The following is a 13864-nucleotide window of genomic DNA, read 5'->3' on the forward strand; positions in this document are numbered from 1 at the left end:
TGTGTGCGTCGGTGCGTGTGTTTGCGTGTAGGTGCACATGAGAGGGTGCAGGAAGAAAAGCAAACACATCTGAACGAGATACGAATCGTATGAAGAAGCCTATTCATGTGCCGTGCCGTGACACAATATCACTGTTCATATGTGCGACACACAACGTGGCACGTGGATCTGTCAGATAGGCTCACATACAGGCAAGCAAGTAACAGACTGATGCGAAAGATCCAGACAATGTTTTTCGATGAGGACTATGTGCATTTGGAACTCATCAGCAATCAACGACAAGCAAAAACTGAAATCTAGCAAATTAGCCACCCGCTAAATACAATCAAACTTGCGAGTCCCACAACTCAACTCAATTTGGAAAAAAATAAACAAAAACTCAATTTGTACAATTGCAAGATGTAATCAGTGTATGTCATCATATTTCAACGCGAGAATGAGTGTGCTGGAAACGTACAGACTACAACACCCCCTATTCTTTTTTTATATATATATATTATTTTAGGACTTCTTTTGCCTCTATATTTGACAGGACAGTGGAGAAGAGACAGGAAATGAGTGTGGAGAGAGACAAGGGAAAGGATCGGCAAATGACCCGGGACGGAATCGAACCCGGGTCGCCGGCGCAACAACCCAGTGCCCCACCGCTAGGCCACGGCAGGGCCAACACCGTTCTTGATCCTGTCTGCCAGAGCAGTAACGAAGTTAAGCCGTGCACTTAATGGCTACTTCAAAATCCTCATCACAAGCAGAGCCAGTTGCAAGTGGTGCCGCACTACACTACTAATGAACAACAGCTGAATGTGTGCGCTTGTTTGGAAAACAGGGTCCAGTTGGCTGGCACATCAATGAACAGAGCACTTCAGAAAACAGTAGAGTTATTTACACTGCGTGAACAACAGCGTACGCTATTCCGTAGTATTTTATGCCCACAAGTATAAAATGTCATAAGCGTTTATTTATTTGGCTTTCCATTCTGTTCTGTGGTATTGTCTGTGTTATGTCAAAACATGTAACAATTATATTTACGTCAAAATTGTAAATAATTAATGAAACCATTTCAATCACTATAATCGTCACTGCTCAAAAATAATTCATTCATTACTTTACAGATGATTTCCCCCCCCCCTTCACTACAGATTCAATTTGCAGGCTGTGTATCGTACCAGTATTCAAGCAAGCCCCGCCTCCATCTCATTAGCGGATTTAAACATGCAGTCAAGCGTGCATCATGCTAGGCCCCTAAACGCTTAATGTCATTGAGTTTATGGCTAGGCTTGCTGTAAATCTATAGTAGAATGTGTTGCCTGGAAAGCTCAGTAATGGTGAACTTTAAAACCATTGCATGACAATGCCACAACAGCTTTCAATGTCACCTGTACAACAGACGGTTTGGCTAACTGTTGTGCCACATCTTTCTGATGACTTCTGAATCCTGTACCACAAGGTAAATGAATGCAAGCACTCTTATCTGCAACTAAGAAGCCGTTTACATGTACTGTATATGGATATTTTTGAAAGATGGAAATGTCCCAATTTGGGGCATAAAACACAACTGTCAGAAGTTTTCATTTTTATCCACATGCTGTGGTTATAAGTAAACAGATTTTTTTTTTTAAATCTGCATTTAAAAATATCTGCATAAGTGTAACCAGCATCTAAATTCAGTGACAATGTTCCTCCTGTCTTTTTCTCTGTGCTTCAGAAACTGCCTCCAAGTGAATGTGTAAGCATGCTAGTATGCACTATTGCAACACTCTGCCCCTTGTGTCTGCATGTCCTCTTGTCTCCCTAAACCACACAGCCCCCAAAACTTTGTCTTTTTCCACTTCTTTGCCCTAAACCACCCCTGCATTTAGTTTAGGTGGAGTCTTCATGCACAAATATACATTGAAGACAAAAAAATCCACTGCAGCACTTCTCCACCCATGGTCTGGCCTACAGACTACATGGCATGTTAACATGCTGTGTGCTGTGTTGAGAACATGCTCTCCTCGACATTTTAATCCATGTGCATGTGTGAGATGTTATGTGTATGAAGAAAAAAAAACTTTTCCTGCCGTATGTCCTTGTGTGCAAGCATGTGTGTGTGTGTGTGTGTGTGTGTATGTGTGTGTGTGTGTGTGTGTGTGTGTGTGTTTGTGTTTGTGTGTGTGTGTGTGTGTGAGAGGGAGAGAGAGAGAGCACGAGAGAGCGAGAGAGAGAGAGAGAGAGAGAGAGAGAGAGAGAGAGAGAGAGAGAGAGAGAGAGAGAGAGAGAGAGAGTGAGTGTGTGCGTGCGTGCGTGCATTGCGAGGCGGGACTCACTGTCTGTTGCTGTGCTGCCATTGGGCAGGGATCCCAGATCAACAACCAGGCCGTCCAGACAGACGTTCAGCTCGCCTCCTGCTACAACTGCGCCTTTGTTCTCCGTCTGCAACACCAGACTGAGCTGTAGATTCTCCACTGCACAGCACACGGAGAGGTGGAGAGAGAGAGAGAGAGAGAGAGAGAGAGAGAGAGAGAGAGAGAGAGAGAGAAAGAGGCACAGAAAGAGAAAGAGAAAGAGAAAGAAAGAGAGAGAGCATGAGAGTCGATAAGAGAAGCCAACGTACGTCATTTGAGTTGTGTCTCAGTGTCAATGTTTCGAAAATTTGAGAACATTTTTCATTTTGTTATCAGGACCTCTTGCACATTGAATATCGGCCAAACACTCTTCACACAAAGAGTAGTAAAACAAAACATAAAACTTGGCCTTGCAACAAAAAAACTTGCATTCTAAGCGCTTACTACGACAAAAAAAAAAAAACGTTGTTTGCTGAATGACGACAAAGCATCTTGAAGGCTCTGGCAAAGTGGCAAAAATAACATTCCCATGAAAATCCTGATTAGAATGGTAAATTATTATGGGGCCAATTGTGTGCATTCCAGTGGCACTTCTGTGCTTTTTTTTACACAAATTAGTCATATCAATTTATTCAAACTCAATTAATCACTCCCATTGTCACTGGCTCCTAATCTAAAATGACAGATGTTGGGCATTTGAGGAGTCGGCTGCCAGCCAAAGCGTATTCCCTCTATTCACTGTGCTGTTCCTTTTCCATGTACGGTGCAGTACTGCCCTTGCGTGGACGGACGGCTAAAAAGGTCCCTCAAGTTCTGAAAGGTGAGCTTTCCAGTGGACGTTTGGTTTATTTACATAGCTCCACTGTATGGTTCCCATGGCCAATCTTACATACATTCCCCAGTTTTGACAATTTCAATACAGAGTCAAGAAATAAATTGTTGTGTATATTGTACATCCACATAGAGAATGTTTGGATCTATACTTCACTACATATGGCATTTGTAAATGTATCTTTCCTGTAAAGGAACTTTGCCATCTACCAAGTCCCCCTGTACTACAAAAGCACACTGTTCTAAATTAGCAGAGTACAGGAGTCCTTACCCAAAGTGTACTGGAAGCATATAAAAGACTAACTGCAGGAAATGATGGTGTACATTTCTGTCGGCTACACTTATTGAAATTGCAAATGGACACATCCCTAATGAAGAGACAAGTTCTGAATAGCTGGCTTTGTCTGGAGAATTCAGCTAAAACAATATCATTATGAAAGAAGCCTGCTGAATGACAAATGATCACCATCTCCATAAGCATGAGCCAAACTGACTGTGTACTCTGGTTTCAACCAAGCAAAACAGATAATTTCACTTATGACTGTCTATTGAAAAACACTGAAATTGCATTAAATTGTGGAATGGTTCCATTCCATATGTCTATGTGTCTGAGAGCACTTACCCACTTCTATCTTTCTAATGTGCCGTGGGCAGTTCTGCTGACATGCCTACAGTATCCGTGTCTGTGAGCCAGAGACATATGACTTGCAGTAAACCAATAAGCACCACTTTCCATTACCTTCCCTTGTGATATACCCATTTCAGTGAGAGCCTGGCAGCGTGGCAAACGTGCACACTCTGGCCTCTCATATGGATAGTATGGAAGAATCTATTAGTGGCATTACCACCATGGCAGAGAGACTGTGTCTGCAGAACGTTTGTGCTTCTTAGACATACAGGAATCAATAGTGCTCCCCAGAAGCCTGGGTTACAATGCACTTTACAACAGAATACAGTATTATTTTCAACTAAATAAGAGAATTTGATACCATGACTCCCGTGTTAACATAGGTTGGGAATTTCCGATTTATCCCGCATATGCCCGAACAAATAAAATCCTGTCAACATCTGCAAATAAGAATATGTACAGACCAAAGCCAGCAGCACTGTGTGCCACCGAGGGACCTGACATTGCTGACATGCCAGCAAGGGATACAGTACACTTAAGTCTTTCACCCATAAAGTCACATGGCAAATTGCAGCTAATAAAAAAGGGTGCACTGTGACCTGCACCACCACCACCATCATCATAGTCATGGTCATGGCCATGGTAGTTAGCGCGTGGGTGTAAATTGGTCTCGACCTACTTTTGCCATCGTGATTGCGTAAGGTGTCCAGCAGGTCAATGGTGGCGCTGCCCAGGAGCTCTTTCCTCAGGGTGTGACAGCTCCATACCTTCAGGTCCAGCCGACTCTGAGGCGTCACATTCCTGTAGAGGCAGCCGTCCACCAGAGGGGTCACCGGGCACACACACGCGCACACACACACACACATACATACACACGCGCACACACATACACACACGCGCACACACACACACACATACATACACACACACACGCGCGCACACACATACACACACATATACACACGCGCACACACACACGCGCGCACGCGCACACCCACCCACCCACAGAAAGAGACACACACACACACACACACACACACACACACACACACAGAAAGACACACACACACACACACACACACACACACACACACACACACACACACACACACACACACACACACAGTGAAGTTTAGTTTGCCATCACTACCAGTCAGCAAAAACAGACAGGGTATGTACATTCAGCAACCACAATCTCAACCGGCCATTTCACAACATGCCAGGAGTGCTGGGCTTCGCTGCTATGCATTAAATCGTGTTGCCCTTTGAGCTTAAGAGCTTGCTTGCATGCATGCTATGCATCACATTCAAAACTATGGTTATGACTAGTTGAACTTCAATCATGGTAGAAACTTCGAACCTCAAGGCATGAGGCCAGAGGGTGGGGGAAGCGAGTGGACGGAGGATTTTGACATGGATGGACCCACAGATTATGTAGCTGATCTATCTGAGTAGCATTCTTTCTTGAAAAGTTGAGTTCCTTGTGGCCTTCTTCTAACAAAGCCAAGCTATCTCGAAATCAAGTCTCTTCAAGACTTTGGTCTGGCACACCAAGCAATAGAAAATGCTTTCGTCACCCAAAGGGATGGGAGCCGATGAAAATCTAGCATTTCAAATGTCAGCACTTAAGAGGTGAGTGAAGAAAAATGTGGTCTAATGATCAATTGTAGCTTCAGCGGCAGCATACGGAGGCATTTCGTGGACGTGGGCTAGACATGCCCTGTGCATCTCCCTCAAAGAAATGGGTTGAGAATACTAGTTAGCCAGACCAAAGTCTCAAAGAGACTTGCAGTCGCAATAACCAGGCTACTTCTAACAGTATACCAGAGTCAAACTTCCAGTAATGACACAGCACCATTGACAGCTAGCAAAATTGTCTTCTATACACTCTAACTGCTTAAAGGATAACTTCAGCCAATTTCAACATGCAGTTGAAATGCTCACACTACCCTGGACTTGTCAGTACCTGAGATGTTTTTTTTTCTTCAGCCTTTTCCAAGATCCAGGTCATTGTAATGGGGGCAGGTGTTTGTTTACATTTCAAAAAAACATCTTGATTTATTCCCAATAACATCCAAAAGGTTATGCAACATCAGCAGACAACTAGCAAACAGTGATACCTTTGGGAAAATATTTGGAGTAGGCCTATGTTAAGAATTAGTAAAAATGTAAACAAAATCTGCCCCCATTAGAATAGCTCAGATCTCAGAAAGGGCTGAGCCGAACAATGCAGCATCACCGGGTAGCGTGAGCAATACAACAGCATATTGAAATTGGCAGGACTGGTCCTTTAAGGACAGTGACCACGTGGAGAAATAAGGTAAGAAGAGGGTGCTCACAGGGTGAGGTCCTCGTTCCACTGGAGCTCCAGCTGGCCCAGGCGTTTGCCCGTCTTCTTGGTCTCGCTGCTGAGGCCATCGGCAGTCACCTCCACAAACGAGCAGAGGCGGGAATGGCGGTTGGGGACTTTGGGGGACTGGGGCTTTGCCGAAAGCACTGAGAAAGACACAGAGGAGGGAAGAGAGCAAAATAGGCAGAGAGCGATGAGAGCACAGAACACACTCACTTGACCACATAAACTTAACGTTGATAGACATCACTCATCTGGGGTCGCACAATGGCAAACACCTCAACCACGACTTAAAAGAGAAGCAGATAAAATGGAACAGAAGATGAGTTGGTAGCACAGCAGGATATGGGATTGTTTTTTCATACCATTTAACAACTGCACGATTAGCTCTACAATGTGCAGAGTGCTGTGGTAACATGAAATCAACTCACAGTCAACACACTGAAATGTCGAAACGGTTGATTCTGATTGTGAATCATATCCCTTGAGAAACATTCTCAGCATTTCCTTTGTCAGACAAAAGGTCAGCATTTTGGTCACAGGATTTTAAAAAAAACAAACGCTGACCTCAAAAACATCTGGCTTCCTGTGAGATACCCGAAAAGATTAGCGAGGTCCTCAACAGTGCAGTGATAATAACACAATAACAGCAGTCATTTGATCCAACACCATGAAGAAGTGCAGCGATGCTAACCTACCCTGTATCGATTTCGCCCCATCCCAGGTGCTAACATTTTTAGACGAGAAGTGTTCCACTTTAAAAAAAAAAAAAAAACACTTCGGACTTCCTGTGTCTGGAACTTATGACTCAGGAGTCATGTTGGAAGGCAAATTCCATTTACATGAAAATGGACTTGTATTTCTTTCAGACTGATGCAAAGAGTTTCAGGTTGAGTCGAGTGCATTTTCCCACTTGAGTATAACCCATGGGAGCTCAGCAAAACCCACACAACTACTAGATATACAAAGCTGGCAATATGTGAGAATAATTTAGCCTTGACTGACAATTGTTTCATTCTGAGTGCAGGTTCGCTTGGCGTAAACACAAAAGTCTGGCTTTCATCTATCTCTGCATATCAACATGCCTGCCATATTTTCCCAAAAACAAAGCTAACAGCAGTTAGAAGAACTCTTCCCCGCATCTTCAGCTGCCCAGTGCAGTGAGGCAGAGTGGACAACATAAGGGAGCACTGCCCTCTAGCTGAGACAAGGACACGCCAGTACACACACAGAACCCCAGCAGACCCCCGCTTCATCGAGTGGAAAAACTGGCACAGCCTGCCGCTCATATCATAATGCCTCCCTGCCCTGTCATTTGGTGGCCACTGTCGGGGTCATACCCCCGCTGCAAGGATTGGAGGTGATTCGGATGAGAGGAAAGGACAGTGTGTGAGGATGGTGCGCGGATGACAAGGCAGGGGCAGGCAGGTGTGCACAGGTAGAAAAAAAAAAGGAAAAGAAAATCATGATTCATTACCTTTCAAGGTCAGCTGGGATTTCTCAGTGGGCTGAACGCTGCCAGGTCTGTTCACGCTGGCAGTTGCCATGACATCACAGCTCTGGAAACACATATACATACATCAAGTGCACCATAAATCTATTTTACTACCCCATGTCACTTCTGTACAATTGCTTACAGGGGAATCCCCTAATGCAGTATATCCGATGATGCCAGATCTTTATAATCAATATGGGAAGATGCCTTCCAAAGACCAATGTCCAACGTAGGGGCAATGTTCTGGACATCATTAACAGCTCTGAACTATTAATACTACTAATTAGACCAAAGTGCTGAGTGTTTCTGACGTTGAGGAAAGGTCAGTGGAAGGCTTGCAGCATTATGGGGAGGGTGCAGAATGCAGCTTGGATTTTGGACTTAATAACACGCAGTTAAACTGTGAACCTTATAGAGGCAGAGTGACATACGACCTACGAGTCTATAATGACTGGGCAGACGATGTTTATAGAGAACGCTCCAAACAGCAGATGACAAAATACGTGCGCCTTCATTTGTCAACAGACTGAAATTGAACATACTGCATGCATGACATGATCCTTGACTGTCTGCAAACGTGCTAAAGAAAATACCAAGGCTTCCCATGTCTGGCCAACATGTGTAATAGCAATGGTAACTAATTACGTCTCTATCCAACCATGCATCAGTCTTTCGGCTTAGTTCTACAATGATTACGCTAACTGGTTTAGCTAATATCACCAAAGCCCCCATGTCAATTCCGTTAGCTAGCTACTTGAGAGGGTGACTGACCTGTGGTTGTCACCTGAAGAATAGCTTAGGGCTCAAGAAAGAATGTGAAATATATTATGAGTGTCGTGGACGCACGGACCATCTGTAGAAAGGCTAGTGTAGTTCTACTGATTTTTTTGGGTTTTGCATAGATCCAACCACCCATCCACTGATGATCCCATAAAGCGACAGCAGTCTACCGTTTATAACGTTAGCTTCCGTCAACAGCCAGACAATAAATGGTGCATAATTGCCTGTCTTACATGAAACTTAGCGGGGCCTTATGTCAATTATAACTGGCTCTAAATGGAAACGTATGGCAAACCAGATCACAACTGAATCACACCGACGCATTGTGTGCGCAGTTTAAAACCCCCACAATAACAACACGGAAGGCACCCTAGCTGGCTAGCAAGCTACCTTAGCTGGCTAGCCCACCAAGCTTTGCTAATAATAAGTTCGTTACTTCAGAGACAGCCCTTAACACTGAAAATATATTGTCAGACCAGTTTGGTAGAAAGAATGCACATTTTACTTTTAAAAGCAGATACGTTCGACAATCTTCAAAGCGTACACATTGATGACAACGTTTGACATTTGCTCCTACCTTAATAAGGCTGTGGTCCTATCGCTGCTATATAGTTAACTTTCATTTCCGCCTCAATGACATGGTCACGTGACGAGTAGAATACGCAATCGCAATGAATAATTTCCTCCAGTAGAGCTCTATCAAATGATTGAGGTCCAAAAATGATTCCACTCGGTCACCCTCATCCTCCATTCTTCTGTTAAATCCATTATCTAAGCAGGTTGATGTCCTCTAATTGGCTGACTGGCATCTATAAATGTACTCTCTGTGTGTGTGTGTGTGTGTGTGTGTGTGTATGTATGTTTTTGTGTGTGCAAATGATTAATTTCTTTCAACAATAGTTTTGTGATAAGTTTAACAACATGAAAGGTGCACTGTGCAATATTTTAGCGGTTTCTTTCCAGAAACCATACTGCCCATTCACAAATGTTACCTTTTTCAAGAATACTTAGCCTAGCCTACAAAACATAATGTACTTTCGTCATACAAGTAAATATTAGTTTATTATTTAGTAAATATTCATTAAAAGATTAAATTTGGCGATAGGTAGGCCTAGTGCAGTAGTTTCAGTGGGCTACATAGTTGCAATACCTACTCCGGCTATCATCCTACACAATGCACCTTGTTCATGCTCAAGTCGACTCATACTGAACTCATGATGAAAGGCACATTGTTTCATGGGCAGATCTTATATTTATCTGTACTATATCTGATAGCCTATTTAAATTCAGTAAATACATAACTATAAATACACAAACGCTTGTAGCCTAAATACCTAAAATAATTATCAATAACACATCAGACAAAAAGAAAACTACCGGACTACATTCTGGACTTAGAACTTTATTGCCCCTACATCAGCAGCAAACAAATACAAACACATATGTGGCTCCTTCATTAAAAAATAAATAAATATAGAAACATTTGCACCCACACCCATTCACCCAATAACAGTTAGTGGCACATTTTCTTTATACGGTAAGTCATTTTTTTTAAGCCTTTATTGCGATAGGACTGTGAATAGTGGAACAGGAAATGACTGGGAGAGAGAGACGGGATAGACATAGGCCAGACATAAACCTTATCCCCTTGGGCAGTTTGCCATGTGGTATGGGTGCAATACACAGTGCACCACAACACCCAACAACGCTCATAGAATTTTCAACACATGTTTTCTATTGAGTGGAGATGATAGACCAGGACAGGTCTAAGTGAAGGGCACATGTTTTGTGGCCTATGCCCAAAGTTGGGGGGCGTAGCCTACGTGAACAGTCTAAAAGTTCTGCTGGGTGACTAAAGAGATGTCGCCATTTCTTTTTTAAAGTATTTTTCTGGGCTTTTTCTACCTTTATTATAATAGGATGGTGAAGTTGTGATAGGAAATTAGCGGTGAGGGGGGGGGGGGAGGGTTCGGCATATGACCTCGGGGCGGAATCAAACCCGGGTTGCCGGTGTAGCAGTCGAGTGCCCAGCCAATTGAGCCATGGCTGGGCCAGATGTAGTCATTTGTGACTACAAGTCATCATCCGGACCCCGTTGACTCATGTGGTGGTCATGGTAGTAGGTTGTAACAGCCAAGGGAGGACCCAGCAGCAGGCACAGCCACACCAAACCATTCCCATAATTCCCAACGAAGAAGCGCTCAAAGAGGAAGGCCAAGAGGAGCTGAAAAAGGTGTTCAAATTATGGTGATTAAATTCATTCCAATTTACAGTTCACCTATACATCTTTTGTATTGATTCATATTCAAAACAAAATATATCTTTTACATAAGAAACTGTACAGATCACAGATGCCCTACCTCAAACATCATGCTGAGAAACAGCCAGAGATGACATCTTTGCAGGGCCACAGCAATATTATACTACAAACACATAACGAAAACATAAAAGTGTGAATGATAGCATACATGCATAAATGTACTGTACAATTTATGTATTGAATATTTACAGTGAGGAGAATAAGTATTTGATCCCTTGCTGATTTTGTTGGTTTGCCCACTAATAAAGACATGATCAGTCTTTAATGTTAATGATAATATGTATTCTAATATGGAGAGACAGAATATCAAAAAGAAAATCCAGAAATTAACTCTAAAGAATATATAATAATTGATTTATACTTAATTGAGGGAAATAAGTATTTGATCCCCTGCCAACCATTAAGAGTTCTGATCCCGCAGATCAAATGGCACTTCCAATCAACTTGTTATCTGAATTGAACACACCTGTTAATAGTAACCTGCACAAAAGACACATTGAATCTGCAGAATCAGTCCATAGAATCAGTCAATCAATCAAACTAAACTCGCCAACATGGGACAGACCAAAAAGCTGTCAAAGGATGTCAGGGACAAGATTTTAGAACTCAATAAGGCTGAAATGGGCTCCTGGATATTAAAGAGCAAACTGTTGGTGCATTTCTTCCCAATTTTAGGACATACAAAATGATCATCAATCATCAATCTTAGACCTGTATCTGGTTCCATACAAGATTTGACCTTGTGGGAATTTAATAACCAGAAAAAAGGAGATAAAGCACCTTAAAACTGTATGGGAGGAGCTAGGAAATGATCTCAAGGCAGCTGGGACCTCAATCACTAAGAAAACTATTGGAAACACTTGATACCACAGCGGATTAAAATCCTGCAGTGCATGTATGGTACCCCGGCTTCAGAAGGAACCTGTTCAGGCTCACCTGAGGTTTGCCAATGAACGTCAAACTGGATTAGGATATGATTGGGAGGTACTGGAATCAGATAACACCAAAATCAAACTGTTTGGCATTAACACAACTCTATGTGTGTGGAGGAAGAGAAATGCTGCCTATGATCCCAAGAACAACACCTTCTCCAACATCATAAATGAAAGTGGTAACATTATGTTTTGAGGTTGTTTATCTGGCCAAGACACAGGACAACTTCAAATCGTCAAGAAATGGATGGAGGGAGACATGTAAACGTACAATGCTGCATGCCAACCTCTTTCCCACCACCACTAGACTGAAGGTGGGTCATGGATTGGCCTCCCAAAATGATAATAATCCATAACATACAGCCCAAGCAACGAAGGAGTAGCTCAAGCAGAAGCACATTAAGGTCATGAAGTGGCCTAGACAGTTTCCAAACATTAACCCTATAATAATCCTGTGAAGGGAACAGAAGTTCCCATTTGGCAAGCTACAGTCATACAACTTAAGTGATTTAGAGATGATCTGCAAAGAAGAGTGGACAAAAATCCTTTCTAATATACCCACAAACATTGTCATTAACTGAAAGAAACATCTGACCTCTGTATGTAAAAACAAGGGCTTTGCCACCAAGTATTTTGTCTTCTTTGACTAGAGGGGTCAAATACTTATTTTCCTCAATGGAATACAAATCAATTAAAATATATTCTTCAAAGTTATTTTCTGGATTTTCTTTTTGATATTCTGTCTCTCTTTATTACAATACATTTTATCATTAACATTATAGAATGATCATGTCTTTATTAGTGGGCAAACCAACAAAATCAGCAAGGGATCAAATACTTATTCTCCTCACTGTATGAAATACATCACACACCTCCAAAAGTCCTGAGACTATGATGAAGATTAGCATGTCTGCCTGTTTTGTAGATAGCTTCCTCTTTAGAGATGGTTCATAGACATGTCTGTGGATTAAAACAGGTGAGGCAAGAACATGGCCTTGACAATAATAGCATGTTATTATTCTTATTATTATATTGTGATTGCAATTGGGCTTAATTAGAAATTAATATTATAATAAAATAAAATAAAATATAAATAATATAAAAACAACAATATAATACTTTTATTATAATGTCATTATCAATTATCAAGAGGAGTAAAGGAAAAAAAAATCAATAGAGTTTTCATTTGGATGAATACCTTTGAATCCATCTCTGGAAAGGCACATTCCAGCGTCTCCACAAACTGCCAAGTGTGTCAGCATTCCTGGAGAGGAAAAGGCTTTTTTCAGCAACCAGGGAAAAGGAAGTACACTACAGTCGCCATAATTACACTTTTGGTAATGCTTGGTGTGGCTCACCACCAGTCACCATAGAAATGGCGGTCGCCGAATCTCAGCAGTTCGGCTACGAGGTTCAGATAGGAGTGCGAGAAGAGGAAGAAGAACATCAGCCACAGGAAATGGGCGGGAGTCTGTAAAGGAGAGCAAGTGTGTCTCTGTCTCAGCTCCCGGACTTCCCAGGGGAAATGCACCAGACAAAAAGACATCCCAACACAAACACAGGCCAACACTCACGGCTAGCTCCACCAGGTGCTCTACCCGCGCGGCTATTTCCATCTCCTTGTAACAAAGCAGACGGAGAGAGAGAGAGAAAGAGAGAGGGTGGGGGAGGAAACCTTAATGAGGCCTTGAAAGAGCCAGACAAATTACACTTGGATAGCTCTGAGGATAGAGTCTGAGGTCACTTACGGCAAATGAATTTTTTGACCGCTCGAAGATGGGGTCAATCCACTGTAATGGAAGCGTACCATATAGTGCAATGAAATTACACAGCAATTTAATATACCAAAGAGCATAATCAAGCACATTGTCAGAGACAAGGCATGACCTAGTAAAGCAATACCAAGTAGTTTTCATCTCTGATTACCCCGCCTGTAGGTTAGAAGCAGACTTATGGAGAATGGAGTGCTTTCCACCCTGCGAATGAACTATTCAGGCATGTACAAAGAAGGGATGCTACGTACAGAGGCTCTAAACCTGAGCAGCTCCTAAGGTTTTTGCATAGCCCTAAAAACCACTAAAATGATTTTAGAAACATTATTATTGACTATGGTATGTTTAAAAACAACTTGATGTTGCTTTAAGATTTAAAAAAGGAAGAACCAAACCTGCTGCATGATTCCCACAATGAGTTGGGTGAGGATC

General features: G+C 42.3%; 2 protein-coding genes across 4 annotated transcripts in view; both read right to left on the bottom strand.

The window, feature by feature from the left end:
- wwp2 (WW domain containing E3 ubiquitin protein ligase 2) overlaps positions 1 to 9055 on the bottom strand; it is a 54336-nt gene extending 45281 nt beyond the window's left edge. The window contains exons 1-5 of one of the 3 annotated variants that reach the window (XM_063196649.1): positions 8986 to 9055; positions 7611 to 7692; positions 6123 to 6279; positions 4463 to 4584; positions 2307 to 2444 (exon numbers count right to left, since the gene is read on the bottom strand). In XM_063196649.1, the coding sequence (XP_063052719.1) occupies positions 2307 to 2444; positions 4463 to 4584; positions 6123 to 6279; positions 7611 to 7680 (487 nt within the window). In that variant the 5' untranslated portion in view covers positions 7681 to 7692; positions 8986 to 9055. The other 2 variants (XM_063196647.1, XM_063196650.1) reach the window with 2 other exon arrangements.
- Positions 9056 to 9833: 778 nt separating this feature from the next.
- On the bottom strand, positions 9834 to 13273 carry LOC134446685 (diacylglycerol O-acyltransferase 1-like). The gene is made up of 6 exons (XM_063195994.1): positions 13235 to 13273; positions 13019 to 13131; positions 12859 to 12924; positions 12533 to 12620; positions 10769 to 10831; positions 9834 to 10632 (listed from the first exon to the last, which is right to left on the bottom strand). The coding sequence occupies exons 2-6, from the start codon at positions 13105 to 13107 to the stop codon at positions 10480 to 10482; spliced, it is 459 nt and encodes a 152-aa protein (XP_063052064.1). The 5' UTR covers positions 13108 to 13131; positions 13235 to 13273; the 3' UTR covers positions 9834 to 10479.
- Positions 13274 to 13864: the final 591 nt, after the last annotated feature.

The sequence above is a fragment of the Engraulis encrasicolus genome, chromosome 4 (genome assembly GCF_034702125.1).
Source record: "Engraulis encrasicolus isolate BLACKSEA-1 chromosome 4, IST_EnEncr_1.0, whole genome shotgun sequence".
NCBI lineage: Eukaryota > Metazoa > Chordata > Actinopteri > Clupeiformes > Engraulidae > Engraulis > Engraulis encrasicolus.

Excerpts from the sequence above, each read along its gene's own strand:
- LOC134446685 (XM_063195994.1), bottom strand. The coding sequence starts at position 13,107 with ATGTTCTTCTTCCTCTTCTCGCACTCCTATCTGAACCTCGTAGCCGAA. Across the intron at positions 12,621-12,858 it reads TTCCAGAGATGGATTCAAAG|ACATGTCTATGAACCATCTC; the intron begins GTATTCATCCAA and ends TTTAATCCACAG. Across the intron at positions 10,832-12,532 it reads TAGTCTCAGGACTTTTGGAG|TATAATATTGCTGTGGCCCT; the intron begins GTGTGTGATGTA and ends ATGTGTTTGTAG.